Source organism: Vitis riparia, chromosome 12 (assembly GCF_004353265.1).
Source record: "Vitis riparia cultivar Riparia Gloire de Montpellier isolate 1030 chromosome 12, EGFV_Vit.rip_1.0, whole genome shotgun sequence".
Taxonomy (NCBI): Eukaryota; Viridiplantae; Streptophyta; class Magnoliopsida; order Vitales; family Vitaceae; genus Vitis; species Vitis riparia.
This window is the reverse complement of record NC_048442.1, coordinates 19,447,799-19,469,464: the sequence shown is the minus strand read 5'-3', so window position 1 is coordinate 19,469,464 and position 21,666 is coordinate 19,447,799. Positions and strand designations below refer to the sequence as shown.

The following is a 21,666-nucleotide window of genomic DNA, read 5'->3' as shown; positions in this document are numbered from 1 at the left end:
TACAAATATAAGTTTCTCTTAATTATATATATATACACGTTTTAAAGTTGTGAGGACCTCTTTACGTTTAAAACAGATAATATCTATATGATTAAACGTGGGTCATTGTAGAATGGTATCAGAGTCGATCTCTGGCCCAGTATGGGTTAATTTGGTCTCATGATGAGGTATTTATCTGTTTGGTCACGTAATTTTACGAAACATAAGAAGGGTTTTTGTAATATTCTTCATCGGATACCAGAAAAAATTCATATCCGTCAACTATACAGACATATTTTAAAACCATGAGAACTTCTTTAGATCCAAAGCGAATAATATCAACACGAGGGTTGATTGTGGGTTATTACAAAACATCAATTAGTTTTTCAAATGATAGATTAATATGAATTTTGAACATTTAGTATTAAACCCAAATGAATTTTTAAAGTAGAATGCAACATAAGAGCTACCTTTGTGGATAAATAATATTAATTATAAAAATAATAATGATAATATATGTGGGATAATAATAAGGTCACTATAGTGGATGAGTCCCCTTTTCATTAAAAGAAGCTGCCGAAGAAAGAGACATGGATGGAGGAAATTTTTGTCAATATATTATTATAACTTTGGTACTTCTTTAGGGGCCTGACATGGATGTTGACTTTTCAAAACAACTACATTTTTCAATATTTATTATATCATTAATTTAATCAAGATTAATTCTAAAATCAAAAGTCTAAGTGTCATTCAACTGTTAGATAATAATAAATTAAGTCTTTTTAAAAATTCAACCTTAATCTTTTTATTTTATTATTTTCCAAGGTGTTGGAAATGCCAGGTAAGCAGAAAGGGATTGATCCACCATTATAAGGAAAAAGACATTAATAACCCGGCCCTTAGAAAAAGATGTACCCCAACTTGTAAATCTAAAGACTGATCCTGACCCTTCATCAATTTCTTTCCATTCAAAAACTTACGACTTACGACTTCCGACTTTCACTTTTCCATTACTACCCATACCCAATTTTGAAAATGACTTAACAGTCCCCAAGGTACAAGCAGACTGTGCTTCATAATTGGTGGGTACGATAGCACAATAAAATGTGGTTGTAGACTAACTTTACCACAGAAAAATGTTACAGTCAATCGCAGTCGTAGGGTAAGAATAATTGTGGATAGGTGTAACTTTCATGGCACATGGCACTGTTGAACATCCGCCGGCCTAATTATTTTTCTATATAATTTTTTTAAAAATTTTTTAATTTCTTATACTATTAAAAATATTTAAAATTCATAAAAATTGAAAAAAAAAATTGTTAACTGCCATTTTACTTCTGTAGAAGAAAAAAATTAATAATTAAAACCTGATTTTTAAAAGTATATGATTTTTTAGATTTTTTTTTTTTTTTGGATTTTAAACAAAATTAGTCCCATCAGATTATCTTTTAAGGAAGTGGGACTCATCTTTTTCATTAAAGGCTGGAAAAGTGGAAAATGAAGAAGATAATTACGGATCTTGTTAAGATTTAAGAAGATGATAGCAATAGGAAAGTCTTGGGAGTACAAGTAGACTTGGAATTCAAATGAAATTAATGCCAAATTTCAATTCTACATATATTTTGTTCATGTATGTACTCACAAAATAAAATGATTTATTTTAAAAATATATTATTTAAAAATTGCCTATTTTATTAAATATTTAAAATTTATATTTCTTATTTTTTTTAAATATAGAAATACTTTAAACCATTTAGAAGGAATTTTGAATGTTCCATCACCAATATTCATGCTTATTATAAACTCTATGTAGTAAAGTATATTCCAAAGTACATACCAAGCATATGCTTTTTACCGAATAAAAGGAAGGTATTTTAATCAACTTTGATTATCGTGGCAAGCTCTATTTTTGTTTATGTAAAAATATAATAATAATAATAATAATTTTATTATTAGAGTTTATTTCATTAACCTCTTCCGAGGCTTTTTCGAATATAGTCGATGTCTTTTGTTTGAAATTTTATTAAATACCTTTTTTATTTTCAGTGAAAAAAAAAATGAGTTATTTAATAACTTAAATTGACTTTAAGTTAAATTGTTTTTAAATTATTAACTTAAAATTTATTATTTATTTTTTACTTTACTTATTAAGGTTGTTAAATAACATTAACTTAAAATTTATTTTAAGTTATTAAGTTGACATATTTATTTTCATTAATTGTAATTAATATTTATTATTAAAACTTTTAACTAATATTTATTTTTATGAAAAATGAGTAATAAATGTGAAGTCATAGTTGTTATACATTTTCATGAGATGTGGGTAAATAGATTTTAAAAAAATTGAGATTAAAAATACAATATTTGTTTTTTTGATTGAATAGAAAAGGTCAAATTTTTTACTTTTTCTCTTCATATAAAAGTAATCAACTAATATCAACGAATCTTAATATTTAAAGTCAGTTTTATCTTTAAGTTATGATATTAAATTATTTTACCAAATTTCTTAATTTACTAAATAACTTAATTCAAAAATAACAAATGAAAAGAGTAAGAGATATGTTTGATAAAATTTCAAACCAACTGAGGAGTCGGTTATATTTAGTTAAAACCTCATGGAATTAACCTATATGTTATAACCATATTGAAGGAAATCTAAAACTACATCTCCCATATTTTTTGGTAGTGTTTTTTCTTTTTTTCTTTTTTTCTTTTTTTTTTTTTTGGATTTTGGTAAACAATGATAATAGAATTAGAATGGCATAATTAAGGGGTTTTTTTATAGCATTAAAAAAAATATTTTTCAAATATAAAATCAAATACTTTACAGTAAAAATAGGTAATTCCACCCCTATTTTTTTCTTTATTTCCATCTATCGCAAGGTCTGCTAAACTTTACTTTTTGACACCAAGCTTATCGGGTTTTGTTTTACTTTTTTGCCTTTCCACACCATTTGTAACCCTAAATTTGAAGTAAAAAAAAAAAAAAAAAAGGCATGTAAGTCAAAACTCCAAGTCCTATTGTTTGGAATATGGAAAAACTATTTTGATTCTTTTCAAAGTTATAAAATCTATGTTTGGTTTCGAAAGATTTAAAGTAAAATGTGAGAGAAGAAAATAAAATGAAAAAATCGAAAGACAGAAAAAGTGAAGAAAAAAAAAAAGTTTAACCTTAATAAATTATTTTTATATATTTCTTTGAACTCATTTTATGTATTTTCTTCTATTATATAAAAATTAAATAATTTAAAAATATATAAATTTTTGAAAAATAATTAATTTTATTTTCTTTTCTTTTATATTTTTTTATTGTGAATCCAACAGTAAAAAAAAATCATTTTTCTTGAATTTTTTTTTTTTTTTTACTTTTCAAGAAGTAAACATAGCATTTAGGCAAAAAAGGAACCCCAACCTCATAACAGTCTCAAAACTAACTACTAAACTGCATCAGAATACTCATCATTTACACCAAACTTAACAGTCTCGTTTGTTACAATGTTATAACTTGACTAATATATTTTACTTAGTTATCTTCGTAATAGTGCAAAAAAGTGATAGAGGAATGAAAAGAAAACTTATTGCAAATCCAATTTCTTATACCATTATCTATCCTCGGAGAATCTCAAAAAGTATTGAAAAATGGCCTTTGCCTTTTGAACACATGATACTATAATAAATTTTTTCATTAAATTTTGAGGAATTATCCGCCCCACATAATAGTGTTTACAAATGTTTTAAATTTGATACTTTTGATGAGATAGTAGGAACAAGTGCTTTTACCTTGTGATCCTAAGCTAAATGACCATTTGAGTTTATTAATAGGTTTGAAAGTATTTATATTTGAATCGTTTTTAATCGAAAATTTTCATTCAAAAATATTTTTGAAACAATCGTCAATCAAATATTTATCTAGAAAATATTATAATTGATTTTTGGAAGTTTTATATCGAAAGTATGTTCTAAAAATACTCTTGTAGCAAGAGTATCTATGTTATATTATTAGGCAAAATACAACCACCACATGATATTTTCTATATATTTGCTTTGCAGAGGAGAGGAGATATCAGAGATCCAATGTGGTCTGACACCTCCTTTTGGGTCACTTACTTTCTTCTATATATGAAAAAAAACTCGAGGGGGAGATTAAATAAAGGTCACGAGCACTTTTCAGATTTTCTGAAACCCTCAAAAAAAGACCATCCACAAACCCAAAATGTTGAGTCACAGACTCACAAATGATATATACCAAGCTCAAACAAAATGAATAAAAACAAATCTCAGAGATCTCTACACAAGTTGTGGTGGAGATCCAATCTCTCTCCACACTCCACTTCACACTGTGGCCAAAAAAAAGGACTAAACCCAAACAAACCCATTAACACAAAAACATTGACTGTCTCTCCCTCCAGTCCTCACTCAATTTCGCCGGAAAAATCCCCTTTTCCCGTACTCTTTCAGTCATATTTTGGTGGTGGGTTGCATGCAGTAGTACGTGATTGCACTGCGAGAGTTTGTCTGCGTAGTGGGCAAGTTCGATTTTTGATTTTTTTTTTCCCACTTCGGGGATTTGTAATGCTTGCTGTGTCGCCTTTGAGGAGCACCAACGATGAGAGAGAGGGAGAGATGGAGAGTTTCTCGATCGGAGCCGATGACTTCCCGGACTTCTCTGAAGGGAACTTGCTCGAATGTATTGATTTCGACGATCTTTTCATCGGCATACACGACGGAGAGATATTGCCGGACTTGGAGATGGACCCAGAAATTCTCGCTGAATTTTCCGTTAGCGCCGGAGAAGAATCCGACGTGAACACATCGGTAACCGAGAAAAAGGTAGAGGATAATCCAAAGAAAGAGGAGGAAGACAAAGTTTCAGGTACGGGGTCGGGTTCTGGGTTGGGGTACGGGTCGAGCTCGAGTCGAGGAGAAGAGATTGTGAGCAAGAGAAGTGAATCTGTTGCAACAAACGCATCTCCGAAAGAAGTTGAAAAAGGCCGAAAATCATCAGCACAATCAAAGAATCCTCAAGGGAAGAGAAAAGTGAAGGTAATTAGAAATAGGGTTCAACTTAATCTCAGCCAAGCTTTCAAGCCCATCTCTCTCATATTTATGAACTTCTCAGTTTTCACACACTTCGTGGGGCGTAAATGGATCACGAAAATTATGGGTGTTTCTGAATAATCTCTGAAACTGGCACTGAGAGAAAATTTTCTGATGAATGGGAGGGAGAGAAAGAGTCTCTGAACTTTTCTGTTGTGTTATTTATTTCTTTGTCCTGATTTTGAAGGAGAGAATTTTTTGAACTGTGTGTAGGTGGATTGGACCCCAGAGCTGCATAGGAGGTTTGTGCAGGCAGTGGAGCAGCTAGGTGTGGATAAAGCAGTGCCTTCAAGGATTTTAGAGATTATGGGAATCGATTGTCTCACTCGCCACAACATTGCTAGCCACCTTCAAGTATGAAATCACATCTCTTCCTAATTCTACTATTCCTGTTATTCTGTACGAAGTCATGGATTTGTCTGGTTTCTGTAGAATTTTTGTTGCCAGTAGATCTTTCTTTTCAATTTTATGTATGATTTCTTGGGTTGTTGAGAGAAAAGGGTTGCCTGAAACACGAAAGAACCCACTAGGGCTTGAGAGAGATGATGGTTTAATTTCTTTCAAATTCATGGAAAAGTTTGTTAGCATTAAGTTATGGGTTTGGAGTGGGGTTGAAGGCAAAGGAGGAAAATAGGGAAAGAACATTTTGAATCTTAATGTAGATGATTAACATGCATAGAAGTAACCTATTGGATTAGAGTTAGAGTACTAAATTTGAAATTCATACACATCAAGACAACCAAAAATCGTTAGGCTTCCAAGTTTTTTTCTGTCTTCATTGGGACTTAACCTAACCTTCAATCAACCCTTCAGTTCAACACTTGAGTTTAGTCAAAGGCCATTCCGTTTCTTTTGTTTTTCTCATGAACAAAAAGGAAGAATCTGAGTTGAAGTAAATTAGAAAGAAAGAAAGATGAAGAAAATCATAGAAGGATTGGAGTTTTGAAGATGGAGAATTTGTGGATGTGTGCAGAAATATCGGTCCCATAGGAAGCATTTGCTGGCTCGGGAAGCTGAGGCGGCGAGCTGGAGCCAGAAACGGCAAATGTATGGAGTAGCAGCCGGAGGAGGAGGACACAAGAGAGAGATGGGAGGTTGGATTCCACCTACCATGGGCTTCCCTCATATAACACCAGTGCACCACCACCCCTTCAGACCTTTACATGTTTGGGGTCATCCCACAGTTGACCAGTCAGCAATGCATATGTGGCCTAAACATCTCCCCCATTCACCATCTCCACCGCAGCCACCACCACCTACATGGCCACCATCTGCTACACCTCCTTCACCTTCACCAGACCCTTATTGGCATCCTCACCACCAACGCGTAAGCTCTCTCTCTCTCTCTCTCTCTCTTTCTCTCTCTCACTCACTCAATAAACTGTAGTCTAAATTGGCATTTTCCTTTTGGCATAGGTTCCAAATGGACTAACCCAAGGGACACCTTGCTTTCCACAACCTCTGGCAGCGCCGGTAACCATTCCGTCCTTACTATTTTGGTCTTTTCTATAGGATGTATTTTCAGGTTTTGGATAATCAGAATCTCTGTAGCTATATGTTTATATAGAAGGTTTTGGTTTCCGCTCACTTTATCGAAATTCATTCATGCAGAGGTTTGCAACTCCACCTGTCACAGGCATCCCACCCCATCCCATGTACAAAGTAGATCATCATCATCCAGGCATTGGCGTCCCGGCTCGACATTCGGGCCCCTTTCCTCTCTTCGATTTTCATCCCGTGAGCACCCTCTCTTTATTTCTCATCTTTACTCATTGTCTAGCTAAAGTATCACACTAAAATTCGTGACCATTCCGTGGTCTATTGCCTTAAGCCTTGTTAGTAAAAGTTTGAGCTCTCAAAAGATCAAATCCTCTTATAAAAGAGCATGCAAATATGGATTATACAGCATAAATTGAAACTATATATCCTCCATTAATGGAGATTGCATGGCTCTCTCTCCATCTTAAAGGGCCAGCATGCTTGTGAATAGAGATATTAATCTCTTTTTTTTGGTATATATTGCAGTCCAAAGAGACTATAGATGCAGCCATTGGAGATGCTTTATCAAAGCCATGGCAGCCACTTCCCCTTGGCCTAAAACCTCCTTCTCTTGATGGTGTGATGGTGGAACTGCAACGTCAAGGCGTTCCCAAAATACCACCTACTTGTGCTTGAAAAAATTTCATGCAATTGATTAATGGCATCTCCAAGACGAAGACAAAAACCCAAAATTCGACGACATTCCTGCACTTAGATGTACACATCTAATCTGAGAAAACCTTTCTTCTTCGATCTTTTTCTTTTTTTTCTGGCCCTTTTTTTTGTTGTTCTTACCCAAACCCAAGTACTAGTACTTCTTGCCTACATCCATGAGCCTGAGAGCAGCTTTCATTTGTAGCTTGGCCATGGGTGATCCTTGGATAAATATCAAAACCAATAATTTTTGTAATGGTTTCTACAAATATGAGCAAAAATTCTGAGGACAATGCTTCTTTCTTTGGCCTGATACCAGGACAAAATCTTGTTACACTCAATCTGATTTCCATAGATCATGAAGCCAATGAAGGATAAATCTTTTTGCATAAAATTAGATAATAAAGAAAATATAAATTCCATTAAAAGACATAAATAAACAAACTCATCATATATTGATTTACTGCAAGACAAGAAAATCGAAATAGATATGATCGGTTTTTGTTGGCTTGGATCCATTTTTCCATTTTTTGGTTTTACTTGGACACTTTACATGCATGCTTAAATGGTTACACCATAAAGAGACAATGATGCATACTCCCTCATTAAATATGGGATGTAAATGGCTAATGAGGTTGAAAGTCTTGAAAGCCTAAAAATTACTAGATTGAATACAAGTGCTTAATAACATTAATAAACCAATAATGTACATAAAACCACCTTAAGCTAAAATCTTAAAGGGTTGTTTGGTACATAGAAATGAAGAGTGATAATAGACATCTTATTTGTTCTCTTCCTCATTCCATGTTTGGATAAATTTTATGAAGGTAAGAATAAGATAAAAAATGATTATGATAGAAACCAAATTACACTTATAAGTAGGATTTCTATTCATCGCAAATAAGTGGTATTCTGATTCATTCATCGCATAAGAAAATATGAAATAATCTAAAATTGTTATTTTACCATTGGATTTCATTCATCAAACCCTGATGCCTCTTTATTTCATAATAAGACTACTTTTTTTAGTCTTATTATTTAATAACAAAAAAAAACTTTTAAAATGAAAATAAAAAAAAATGTTTTAAACTATGCATAAGGGTATTATTGTCCATTTATTTATTTTTCATTCTCATTCCTGTTAATATCAAACATTAAAATGGAAACAAATAATCATTTCAATCTTAAATTTTTAGGTTCATCCAAATACTAGAAATTGAATCACCAAATTCATTTTCATTCACCAAAAAATAATAATGGAAATAAAATATTGATTTTCATTCCCTATTCTTGTGTATCAAACATTTCTTTAAAAGATTATACTTGGTTCCCAAAAATTTTGAGGAAAACTATGAAAAATAAAATTAAATAAATAAAAAATAAAAAATTTAAATTTAAAGTGTAATAAATTATTTTATATACTATTTCAAACTAATTCTACTTATTTTAATTATTTTGATATAAATAAAAATAATTTGAAAATGTATTAGTTTTTAACTAATTTTAATTATAGTTTATTTCTTTTGTATTTTTAAAAATATAACCAAATATGAAAGAAAAATTACTTTCCTTAATATTTTTCCAGAAACAACCCAAAAATCCACACAAAAATATTTACATAATTAAAAATTTGAAAATAAAGCTTAATTATGGTAATAAAACATTTCAAATCTACTTAAATTTAAAAAAATAATAATAATTACCTTATTGATGGGTAAACTCATGTGGATGCATGCACAGGCACAGCTCATTTGATGGCAAACATGTCTTACATGTTTTTCGATGTTATTCAAGTTGGCAATTATTTATTCGATAAGCTTAGGTAGGAACTCGTGACTAGGATTTCCGGCATATCGTTGGCATTTGTCTAAGTGTTGGTCCCTCATCCATTCATAGTAATTATGAACATGTTGGTCCCTCTCCTCCAATATTGTCTGGATCATTTTCAAAACTTATCACTGTTTGCTTAAACTGGTGACTTCTTGCTATATGCCTATCATCTTTATGAGATTTGTAATGTGAGAGGGACTCTAAACAAGTTGCCCATGTGTCGTCCTATCCACAACAATACCGACCCCGCATCCCCTAATTCATTTATATATAAGATATTATTTTTTATTTCATATGGGTAGATTATGTTTAGATATTGCAATAATACCGCTCTTAAACCCGAGAATGAGTCAATTAAATGAACACCAATTAATTTTCACTTTATCTCGTGTCATTTCAATGGTTGCAGATATTCACATATCAAACATTTTATTTATAGATGTATATAAGATATTATTTTTTATTTCATATGAGTCGATTATGTTTGGATATTGCAATAATGTTGTTCTTAAAATCGGGAATGAGTTAATTAAATAAACATCAATTGATTTCATCTTATCTCGTGTCATTTCAATGGCTCATTCATGTATCATACATTTTATTTATATATATATAATAAAAGTTATATATGTCAACCCTTCACCATGTTGGATTGACTTTTAAAAAACTAAAAAGTTGAATAAAAGTTTTTAAATCGATTTAATTAGTTTTGTTAAAAGAAAACTTTTGGCTTAGGAAAAAGTTTAATTTGAAAGTTAAAAAACCTTGGTTCTTATAGTCTCTCTATTTAATTTATATATGTATATAAATCTTCTATATTTAATAAAACTTTATAATACAGATATTATCTCTTAAAATTTGTAACTTTTAATTCCAATTTTATTTATTGATTAAAACCAAAAACAAAAAGGCATTTCAAACCATGTCTTACTCATTTATCAAATATGGAGCAATCTTAGGTCTGTTTGGTAATTGTTTTCCAAAATAATCAGGGAAAACAGCTTTTAGACCAATATTTAAAAAAAAAAAAAGTTTGTTTAAAAACCTAAAATGTTTTTAAAATATTTTTAAATATGTTTTTTAGTATTTTATTTTTAATCATTTTACATATTTGTATAATTATTTTTAAAACAATCTTTAAAAAATAAATAAAAATAATACAAAACAATTAAAATATATTATCTGAAAATACTATATTTTCTATTTTTAAGAACAAAAAATAATTTTTGATTATTAAATGTCTTTTTTTTTCTAGATAATAAAAGACTGCTTTAAAAAACAATTATAAAACAAAGTGTTTATAACTTAAGTATATTTAAGGAAAAATATTAAAACATGATGTGTTGCATTATCGAGTGGCAATTCATGTTGGTGAATCGTGTTTATGTCATGTTAAAGCCTACGTGTTCTATTACATAGTTCAACCTAAACCTGACACAAATAATAATCATGTCAAAAACATAAATCCAAATACTACATAATTATTAAACAGATAACACTTGGTGTAACTTATTTAATTCATTTAATAACTAAATTAATCATCATATTTAATAATTAGGTTGAGTTAGATTTTAAATATATCTATATAATTAATATCCCATCCAAATATATTTATATCTTAATTAACTTATTTACTTAAAAACAAATTTGAAATTAGTCAAATAGATTAAATAGTTTAAAAATATAATTAAGTAAATAATAAAATTATTAAATGAGTTCTTAAATTTGTATTACGTTGACATAAAAATTACCTATTTATTAAATACAAACTCATTTATACTTAAATCAAACTCATGAAAAGTATACTGGGTTAAGTTCGTGTCATATTCTCAAACCATATCAAACTCCATTACTATTAGCACTACCTCTAATTATGAATAATTTTAAAAAGTTGTTATGAGAGTATTTCATATTTTGATAAAATGCAAAAACTGACATTTTTAATGAAAAACCTATAAATATACAAATCAACATGCAAAAGAAATCAAACTTTTCTTTTAGTTTTTATGAAAAAAAAAAAAAAAAAGTAGAGAGAGAGAACATGCAAAAGAAATCAAATTATTTTTTAGTTTTTATTATTAAAAAAAAAAAAAAAAGTTAGAGGCCCCCTATGAAGGAGACAAAATTCAGCTGCAACGAATCCTGGCAGCCATGCGTGGACCACGTGACACAACACGTGTCAATCAGATGGCACAGGAGAAAAAAGGTGATTGGGGTGTGGGGCCGAAGTCAATTAATAGAAGATCACGAATCACGAGAAAATTTTCAATTTTGAAAAGAAATTTCGATAGCCACAAGATGGCCGTACATGTGGGGTCCAATGGAAGTGGGAACAGCGCAAAAGCCAAGGTGGAAGGCATCGAAGATGACGTGGAGGCCCACTGGTCATCGTAACGTGACCGCAGCAGCCCATTTTGAAATCGACAGTCAATCCAGCTAGACCACCAACTAACCCATCAACCACAAAAAAAAAATAAATAAATAAAATAAAAATAAAAATATATCTACGCCGATATTGACTTTAGGTTTTCTTTTTTAAAAAAGAAAAGGACGATGATCGTCTCTGCTACAGTCATACCTAAAAATAGAAAATTGAAATAATATTAAAAATAAATATATTACTTTTTTAATTAAATTTTCTAATTTTTTAATATACCCAATACAGTATAATTATTTTTAGTTTTGAAAATAAAACATCGTTTTATTTATGTTATATATCGGTGGAACTAAGAAAATAATATAAATATTATTTGAAAATAAAACATAAATTTTAAAGGATGTATTTTGAATTTTTATTAAATTAATATTTTTAGAGTGTCAAAATTACTTTTAAATTTAATAGAAATATTTTATCTCAAGCATTAAAACAATCACACAACAAATTTTTATTATAAAAATGAGAAAAGCTATTTTAAATTAGCAATTAAATTATTTAAAAAAAAAAGTAAAGATACATTTGATAATTGTTTTCAATAACAGTTTTATATTTTTTAAAACAATATAAAAAATTATTTTTTATGTTTTATTTTTAATAACAAAAAACATATTATTTTTAGATAACATCTTTAATAGTTTTATATTATTTTTATTTTTTTAATTATTTTAAAAAATAATTATACAAGCATATAGAATGATTAAAAATAAGACATTATATATAAAAATTAATTTTAAAATATATTTAAAAATATTAAAAGTAGGTTAAAAATATTTTAATTTTTTAAAGTTTTTCTTTTACAAAACATTAAAAAACAATTTTTAAAAACCGTTTTTCATAACTATTTTTAAAAACCGTTAGCAAGATGACCGAAATATCCAGATATATTTGGTACAAATTGGAATTGGGCTTGGTGGGCCCATCACCAAGCCCAATGAATGATGGGATTATTCTAGGTTTTGGGCCTAAAGGTTACAAACCTAATTGAGAGTTTGACCCTAGGCTCTTCACAAAATTTCCACATCCGGCCCAGCCATGGATCGGCCCAAATCAATCTAGAGCAATATGCAATGACTTTATCCTCCTATCTCATATAGTCAAACAAGACATTGAGAATACTACTAGATAAGTGCTTTCTCCCCTTTATTCAAAGATGTGTTTCTACCATAAACATCATAACAAATCATGAGTTCTAGTAAAGGCGACGACATATTGTGAGTCCATCACCGACCGGGACTTGTGATATTTGTATTCGGGAATCATCTGACAAGGCCTTGTTAAACTTGATAATATGATCTCTATCATACTTCATTTTCTCAGGAACCAAACAGTTTGGTAAGGCTACTGTTCCGAACCAAAGTGTATTATCATATAAAATTAATCCACCAATCTTCACCAACTTCATCAACTTCTCGTGGTAATTTATATAGTTATCCTTGTCCGCATCCACAAAAACATAATCGAACGAGTCTTCATTGTTGGGCTGAAATGAACATGAAAGCACTAGAAAATTGTAACTTGACCTCCCATGAAAATTGCTTGTATTTAAATCTCTTCAAGAAAAAATAACTTTTATTGATGATCATGCATGCATGACTTCATGATGGAAATCTAAGGACCATTAAATGATATATTATGAATAAAATTTAAATGATTTAGAACTTATTTGGTACTAATTTTAAAAAAACGGTTTTAGTTATTTCAATGCTTAAAAGATAAAAAAAAATTAAATGTTAAAAATATTAAAAATGTTTACTAAAATCACTACCAAACAGATTCTAAGAGTCTGTTTGATAGTAATTCTAAAAAGTGTTTTTAATATTTTTAATATTTAAAAAAAAAATTATCATTTAAGTGTTGGAAATGTCATAAACGTTTTATACAATCACTTTTAAACACGCTTTTAGTAAGAATAGGTGGTTGATTTAAAACTTAAAAATTATTCTTTATCCTAGTTGCCTCTAAAAAGACTTTAAGAATCAAAATTGTTATACCATTTGTTGGCATGCATGCAGATGTTTGTATGAGAAAACAGAGAGTGATTTTACATCTTCTAGGAGTCTATCAAGCACTTCAAGACCAGGAGCCTCGATAAAGTCAATTTTATGTTGCACACCAGCCTTTTCGATAATGGGAAACCCTAGTTCAAATGCCTCTCGATCTATATCAATGGCTATTATCTGCAAGACAAAATAACTTAATAATCAAATACAAATATATACACTTGAGACCAAGAGAGGGAGGGAGAGAGAGAGAGAGAGAGAGAGAGAGAGAGACTTTGCCATCATCAGGTATTGAAATAGCAGTAAGAAGAAGAGAGTATCCAGTGAATACTCCAATCTCAATTGTCTTCTTTGCATTAATAAGCTTTAAGAGCAAGACCATTAATTGTCCAGCATCAGGTGTTGTCAGCATCATCTTCCTAGAGAGCAAAATATATATATATATTAATTATTGAATACTCAAAACAAATTACAAGTAAAAGAAAATATAAGGAGAGACTACAAGTAAAGAAATTGATATTTTGATTACTTTTGATGGTGTGCACTTGCATCCCTTATTTCTTTGAGAGGTTGTGGCTCCCTTGGATACACACTAGTCTCCAAAATATACTATCAAATGAATTCATATGAAGAACGAGTATTAATAATTAATTAACAACGGTACATATCATATGAATCTTAATGCTAATCATAACTCTAATTATCTAAGTGTTTTCCCTTGAAGAACGAAAAAAAAAAATATCAAAAACATATAAGAAGTAAGACCTGAAGTAACTCGTCACTTTGCAACAACCCTTTCTTAATTTTCCGAAACTCTTCATTTGATTCCCCATTGGTAGCTTCCTCCATTTCTTTCAAAGCTTTAAAATAATAGCCCTTTTTCTCTAATTGTTTACCGAGAAAATGCAATTCTAAAATCTTGTTCGATCCTTTATATAAGAAGGGTACATTCACTTTGATATCACCAAAATGCCCTTATATTTCTAAGAAAAGATTTTAGAGGTTGAGGGCATTCTAATCCTCTTACGATTATAAAACTCAAAAAAAATTGGAGAAATTTAATGAATATTTTCTCTAATTGAGCACCACACAAATTAGAATCATATTCTTTGGGAACAAAGATCATTATATTAGTATTTTGTGGGGTTGAAGAAGAACAAACAAATAGAATAAATTCTCTTGCCCCAAAAAAGATAAGTGATTGAATATGATTCCAATTCACTTCTCCTTTTTCTCTAAGTTACAATGACAATACATTAAAAAGTAAAAACAAAAGCAAAGCAAGAGGCTTGGAGTTAATTCTATTCTAGCTTATGTTACCCTTCAGCAAGTGAATGGAGTCTAACGTATTGTTTCAAGTTATTTATTAACGGTGCAAAGTGAGTTCATCAAACTTAACTTGAATTGATGAGACATCTAAACGGATTTCAACAATTAGTTGAGTTGGATTTGAGTTAAAATTTTTTAAATTGAACTCAGTTTGAATTGAATTGGAACTAAAGTATGGGTATTTGAGTCTAATCTAAACTAAATCAAATTGTGACTATATTATGTATTTATAAGGTTTTCGATAAGAGTAGTGTATCTTTTTAAAAAATGTAACATAAAAAATTATTATAAAATTACAGTACTTTTGAATTTTAAGTGGAACTTGTTTTTTCAAAAGATAAGTTCAATATAAAAAAGGTGAACTTATCTTTTAAAAAGACGAGTTCAGTATAAAATGTTTTAAGGTAAAAATAGAACTCATCTTTTCAAAAAACGAATTCAGCACAAAAAATGAAATCATTTTTTAAAAAGACGAATTCAATATAAAAAAGCGTATTCATCTTTTGAAAATGTGAATTCAGTAAAAAAAAATATAAAAAAATTTAAAAGTGTCAAATTGGATTAAACTCGGCTTGTGTGTATCGAAAGCACTCGAGAGCTTTCAAAACATTGTAAACTATCTGTTGAGGATAGAAGTCTCAATCTTTCAAACACATCTAACATTTCTAGACGTCCTTTGTATCTCTAGCTTTCACGTTGCGTACCGTTGCATGGTACACGTGTTTAAATGTCTTCCGAGTACTTAGGAAACAATATCCTAGAAAAGTAAGCACCTACTATTTCAATTTCAACCGCAAATGGGACTTGGCCCGGCCCAATTAGGCATGACAGTTCTTCCCACTATAGAAGCCCTATGATATGAAAAAAGAAAAAGTGTCAAGCCCATATTATGGGCTCGTCATTGTTAAGGGCCCATCCACATTTAATATCCAATACAAGTCTACATGCCTGGCCCACCTCTTGACCCAAACAACATGGACCTAATGTGTCTGCTGACTTTATAGCCCATCATTCTTTCTTCAATCTAAAGTCAAACATGTGAAAGCACTGCATCGTTCTTTCTTTAACTTCTTTTTCCCCCCACCTAACTTTAATCCGATAATCATGCCATATGCCCAAATATTCCTCCAAGATTGATTGAGAGGAAATCAAGGGTTGAAATTAACTCACTTATAAACCAAAGTTTCAAACCCCATACGCTATAATAAAACTTCCATTTACGATATCAAAAACATGAGTAGTTTGGGGTCTCTGGGTAGACTGATTCCAATTTCCATAAATGAATTATGGAACCAACAAGGAATCATTCTTTACTGTCTTTAGAATTACCCATCTTCTGTTTGTTAGGCGAGAAATGGTCAGAAAAAAAAAATACAACTTTAGAATCATACCACCATGCGTATACTCCATTTCTATATATACTTGGAAGAATCCGATCTCTCTCTTTCCTCCTGCTTGACCCATGATAGTGCTAAATCAAACTCCCCCGGTTCAAGGGCCATATTTGTGGTCATTTATCACCCTATACTAATGGTTGCTTTTGCACATGGGTAGGGACAAAAACATAAAGACTTAGTTGAAATGCTAATTATTCATGTATTTTATGAAATGTGATTGGATGAAGGAGAAGGGTTAATTCTAAGACCAAAAAGTTGGAATGGGATGGGAATGGGATAGGGTTTGCAACTGACACAAACTGCAGTATCTTTTGGTAGGGCCTGCTCCTTAATTTTACACCGGCACCTCCATATGGCAGGATGGTAGGGCGGAGACGGGAAAAAGGAAAAGGCCAATCTTTTGACTAAGACTCATTGTGTTTTTGTAGTTAAAGATTAGGTGTGTGCAGTGAGACATTCTCAAAGAGTGCACATGCAGCGTGCACTAGAAGCCATTATTTCCATACCCCACACCTCACTCATCTCCTCAATCCACGCATAATTGCCCGCAAACTTTCAGAAAAAGGGTCCCTATATAATCTCACTTACCCCCGCTCAAAACAATTCAACCCTAGTGTTTTCTTCCTAGCTTTTTTTTCTGCCTCCAATGGCTCCCTCTGCAGTACTCTCTTTTCTCTTCATTCTGGTGCTCTTTTCCTCCCCCCAGATTCAAGCTAGAGAGAGCAAGTTCTTCAGCAAGGTCACACGCTACAGCAGCCCTACGGAAGCTGCTAAAGAGCCTAGTTCTGAATATCAGGAAGCTCCAGTATATACCCCTACACCCGCACCCGCACCTGGACCTGCATCTGAACTGTTCCAATCTGATACCCTAGATGGCTACGGCCTTTATGGCCGTGGTTCGAATGAATTCTCCCCCACCACTGTCGGTGAGAATGAAGTTGTACCGGAGGAGCTAACCGATGAGAGCTACAAGGAGTTGGCGGAAACTAGCTACTCCAACAACAACAATAGATACTCCACTGAATACTACAAAAACAATGGCCACACGACTGAGCAACAAGGGATGAGCGACACAAGGTTTTTGGAGAATGGTAAGTACTCCTACAAACCTGATACATACTCCACCAACTCAAACAAAAATGGCTATTCCTCAAGCTACAGAAACAATGGCTACTCCACAAGCTCCAGCCACAACAATGGTTACTCCACAAGCTCCAGCAACAACAATGGCTACTCCACAAGCTCCAGCTACAACAATGGGTACTCAACAGAGAAACAAGGGATGAGTGATACGAGGTTTTTGGAAAATGGGAAATACTATCACGACCTCAATAATGAGAATCACTATGTCGATGGCTACAATACGGAGAAAGGAAGTACTTCCAATGAATTTTATTATTCGAACACAGAGAACTCCAATGAGTTCAACTCCATGGAGGAGTATCAGAAGCAGCAGGAGGAGTACCAACAAGGTCAAGAGGAGTACGTCCCATAAGCATTTGTCCATGATTAATTAAAGAAGTTGATAGAGGGAGAGGGAGAATGACAGAGTCTTAAGACTAAATTATGGTGGATTTATATGTGTGTTTTCAATAGCTTTTATTTCTGTTTGCACATGTTTTATGGCTTGCAAATGAAGAAAGGACTATAAATCTCAAAGTTCTGCATTTGGAGTCCAGAAACTCATATGGGTTTTCTGATTTTTCTTTTTTCTTTTTTTGGTTTTTGCAAAGTAATTAAAAAAATTATTATTATTATTATTAAAGTGGTATGATGATTAGCTTAGCTTTTGCTTTGATCCCAAGGAGGAAGGTAGACCTGGTGAAAATCCCAAAAGATTTGCAGTGTCTCATTGATCCTTAATCAATGACGAACCACACCTTCAGGATATTTTGGGCTTGGGTCCATTTAATTGGGCCATGAACAAGGGCCCGTAAACCTCATGGCTCTAAAGCCTCCAATTGCTGAGATTTTTGCAAAATTATGACATAACTATAATTTGTCCACGAAATTTCTGTGAAATTTCCATCAATTCCGTCGAAATTTCCAGCATGGGGCCCTCAATGCGACAATGGAGGAGGAAATTTCCGTAAATTTAAAGAGGAAGCCTGGGTGGAGCGTTGGGACTGGACCCATGTGGGCTGCTTTGCCCTTCCTAATACGTTTGCTCAAAACTTTATTTGTCTTATATTTAAATTTTATGTAACTTCTTGTTGAAAATATAAGATCATTATAATAATTTTTTAATAAGTTCATATATTTGACATATTAATTAAATAATAAATAAATATAAACTTGCAAATAAAATTATTGATATTTTTAAAATAATATTAAAAATACATCATCATTTATTTGATATATAAAGGAGTATAAAATGGATGGTTGAGTATAAAATATATTTTTAAGGTCTAGATATTAATGTCGGTATCACATCTATATAATTATATGTTTTATCATTTTCTGGAATTGTTTTCAATATTTCTATGAGTTTTGATTAATTTCAGTTTCGTTCCATATTTTCATCTCTATACCATTCAACTAGACATATCACTATAATTTCTAATATTCAATCATTGGTTATGAATTTATTTTCAAACAAATAAATAGTAAGATTCCTGTCATTTTAAAAATTCATTAAGAAGTTATTGGTGGATTTTAAAAATGCTCAAGTCCGTGAATTTCAGGACAATTTAAGCCTATGGATTTCATTAAGGTTCAAGTTCATGAATTTCGATAAAGACGAGTTTAAATGGGTGTAATGTGGATAGTTGAGCATAAAATATACTTTTAAAGTCTATATATTAATATTAATGTCACATATTAACATCTATATAACTATATGATTTATTATTTCTTGGAATTTTTTTCAATATTTTTATAAGTTTTAATTGATTTTCATATCGTTCCATATTTTCATTTTGTGTTTCTATGCAATTCAACTAGTCGTATTTCTATAATTTCTAATATTCAATCATTGGTTATGAATTTATTTTCAAAAATGCAATCTTTTATATTCATCTCAAAATCCAATTTTTGAAAATTTGATTTCAATATAAATTTATAAATTATATTAATACTAAAATCTCATTTTGAAAAAAATAAATACTTGAAATAAGATAAATAAATAAATTATGAAAGAAATAATATCTATTAACAATAAATTATGAATAAAAGACATATATGTGTAATATCGTTTTTAAAAAATACGGTTTTAAAAGTGGAGTATTTTTATAAATATTTTATAAAATATTATTTTAAAATGAACAAAACAAAAAAACCCTGAATGCTTGGCAAACCCTACGGAAAATCGTTTTGCCATTGGCCCAATACCTGACCTGGGCCGGGATAATTTGGGTCAAAGCCCATCTTTCGTTTCATCTAAAGCCGGTCAGAGCCCAGCCCAATCTCTCCCAAGTATTATCGAAGCCAAAGCCCAATTCATAAGGCCCAATTTTTAAAGACTGGACTTTTGAACCAATATAAAGCCGGTCAAAGCTCAATAGTTTTGTTACGCTCATGAGTAGTTTGGATCTTTAGTAGAAAAACAATTATTTTATTAAATAGGTCGTAAGTGAATAAGGCTGTCCTAACTTTAATTTTTACCCTTGTTGCCCTTAATGCATAAATTAATTAAATTGTTTCTTAAAAGAAAGCAAAAAATAATTGAAAATGATATTGAAATTTTCACTTTTATCGATCAATTATTTGTTCAAATAATTGAAAATACAAAGGTTTGTTAGTAAATAATTTAGTCGGATCGCCTACTCTTTGATAGTCTTACTATATTTTATTTACACCAGGATGAGGACGAAAATGACAAATTTACATAAATGAGTAAAATTTTTTATGGTTGATAAGAAGTAAATCCTTAATTTGAAAGTGACACGAATTATGTAGGATATTATATGTGCAGAGATTGAGGGATAATAAATAATCTTTATAGCTGATAATAAGTAAATCCTTAATTTGATAATGACACGGATTATATGGGATATCGTATGTGTAGAGGTGGAAAGGATAACAAAGAAATTTGTGATGTATGTGTTGATGCAAACTCGATCCCTTTAGTGACTATGTAAGTATTTTCTTTATCTTTTAATGGTTTTATCATATTTGGGATTCTCTCCCATTATCATTATTATTGAATGTTTTTTCATATAGATTGTCCCAAAAGTCAATATCATCATTGACAGATCCTTCAAGTCATTTGCAAGCTCATTCATAAAATATCCATCTTCAAGAATTGTTAATGGTTCATAAACCAATATACCATTTAGTAACTCATTTTCTCATATTGACTTGGTATTTATTTCTCTAATAAGATAATCCTTTTTTTTTTTTTGCTTCAAATATCTGTAGGATTTTATAAAGACTATAATGGGTAGAAAAAATTTAGTCATGTCTTGTTGCGTTGTCATGAAATCATGGTCAGTTATATAAACGCAATGATAAGTAGGTATCATTGTATAATTGATTCTAAAACAGATAATGCATACTTTCAAAAATCAACTCCATTTGTTTTTTTGTAAATTTTTCTTAAAAAAATAAAATAAAATTGGAGCTCTATTTAAGAAAAGTGTTTCAAAATTCACAAATCTAAAAATTAAGGCAAAAAGGGTATAAAACCTCTTTCTACATAAAAGAAGCATATACATATGCTATATATATAACAAAAAATCGTTTAGGTCATAGTGTGCTACATATCTTGTCTTTATTATCGGAAAATGACATTGAGAAAGTTGTTTATATGGAAATAACTTGTTCTTGTATACAAATTTGGGTTTTCCAAGAAAAATTAGAAGTGAAATTAATGAAAAAAAAAAGAGAACTTAAACAAAATTAAAATACTTATTAGAAGTTTTTTCAAGTAGTAAATGCTTAGGGTTACAATGGATAGTTAAATCACTCAAAGCGATATAATTTTAGGGTTATTTTATTAGAAAGGCAGTTGAAAACCCAAATCTGTAAATTTCACCTTTCATTATTTTTTATCATATTTGACAAAAATACCCTTATTTTATTTTTTTTGTAAAAATAACATTTATTTTAAAACTTATATGTAAATACTTGAAATAGTTAAGTGCATTTATGTCAAAAGTAGGTTATTCTTCAAACAAAAACATGAAATATGTTAAATTCATAAATATAAAGATTATTTCATCATTTTAAGCAATTAATTCATAATTTTATTTGTTAAACTTTTATTTGTTTATATTTGTTTTAGTTTATCATTTAATTACCCAAACTACCCCAATAAGCCAAACTCTTCTTCCCAAAAACCCTATAAAAATTATTAATTTCCTTTTATATAAAATAAGCCTTGTATCTTTTCCATCGTTATTTTTTCATTTTTCCACTTGTTTGATCATTGTTATGCCTTGATTTTTCAAACTTTTCTTCCAAC

The 21,666-nt window shown here is 30.5% G+C and overlaps 3 protein-coding genes across 3 annotated transcripts; 2 read left to right on the top strand and 1 right to left on the bottom strand.

Annotated features, from left to right (window-relative positions):
• Positions 1–4,252: 4,252 nt before the first annotated feature.
• On the top strand, positions 4,253–7,562 carry LOC117926151 (transcription activator GLK1). The gene is made up of 6 exons (XM_034845230.1): positions 4,253–5,022; positions 5,290–5,430; positions 6,050–6,403; positions 6,493–6,549; positions 6,688–6,813; positions 7,102–7,562. The coding sequence occupies exons 1-6, from the start codon at positions 4,552–4,554 to the stop codon at positions 7,249–7,251; spliced, it is 1,299 nt and encodes a 432-aa protein (XP_034701121.1). The 5' UTR covers positions 4,253–4,551; the 3' UTR covers positions 7,252–7,562.
• Positions 7,563–12,642: 5,080 nt separating this feature from the next.
• Positions 12,643–14,437, bottom strand: LOC117927091 (probable caffeoyl-CoA O-methyltransferase At4g26220). The gene is made up of 5 exons (XM_034846496.1): positions 14,302–14,437; positions 14,066–14,145; positions 13,811–13,955; positions 13,582–13,713; positions 12,643–13,016 (listed from the first exon to the last, which is right to left on the bottom strand). Exons 1-5 carry the CDS (start codon positions 14,383–14,385, stop codon positions 12,726–12,728), a joined length of 732 nt encoding a protein of 243 aa, XP_034702387.1. The 5' UTR covers positions 14,386–14,437; the 3' UTR covers positions 12,643–12,725.
• A 2,434-nt stretch (positions 14,438–16,871) lies between these two features.
• On the top strand, positions 16,872–17,964 carry LOC117926929 (protein E6). The gene has a single exon (XM_034846254.1). The coding sequence runs from the start codon at positions 16,909–16,911 to the stop codon at positions 17,755–17,757; it is 849 nt and encodes a 282-aa protein (XP_034702145.1). The 5' UTR covers positions 16,872–16,908; the 3' UTR covers positions 17,758–17,964.
• Positions 17,965–21,666: the final 3,702 nt, after the last annotated feature.

Coding starts and splice junctions, on each gene's coding strand:
- LOC117927091 (XM_034846496.1), bottom strand. CDS start 14,385: ATGGAGGAAGCTACCAATGGGGAATCAAATGAAGAGTTTCGGAAAATT. Junction 14,146..14,301: donor AAAGTGACGAGTTACTTCAG/GTCTTACTTCTT, acceptor TTCATTTGATAG/TATATTTTGGAGACTAGTGT. Junction 13,714..13,810: donor CAATACCTGATGATGGCAAA/GTCTCTCTCTCT, acceptor TTTGTCTTGCAG/ATAATAGCCATTGATATAGA.
- LOC117926151 (XM_034845230.1), top strand. CDS start 4,552: ATGCTTGCTGTGTCGCCTTTGAGGAGCACCAACGATGAGAGAGAGGGA. Junction 5,023..5,289: donor AAGGGAAGAGAAAAGTGAAG/GTAATTAGAAAT, acceptor AACTGTGTGTAG/GTGGATTGGACCCCAGAGCT. Junction 5,431..6,049: donor ACATTGCTAGCCACCTTCAA/GTATGAAATCAC, acceptor GGATGTGTGCAG/AAATATCGGTCCCATAGGAA.
- LOC117926929 (XM_034846254.1), top strand. CDS start 16,909: ATGGCTCCCTCTGCAGTACTCTCTTTTCTCTTCATTCTGGTGCTCTTT.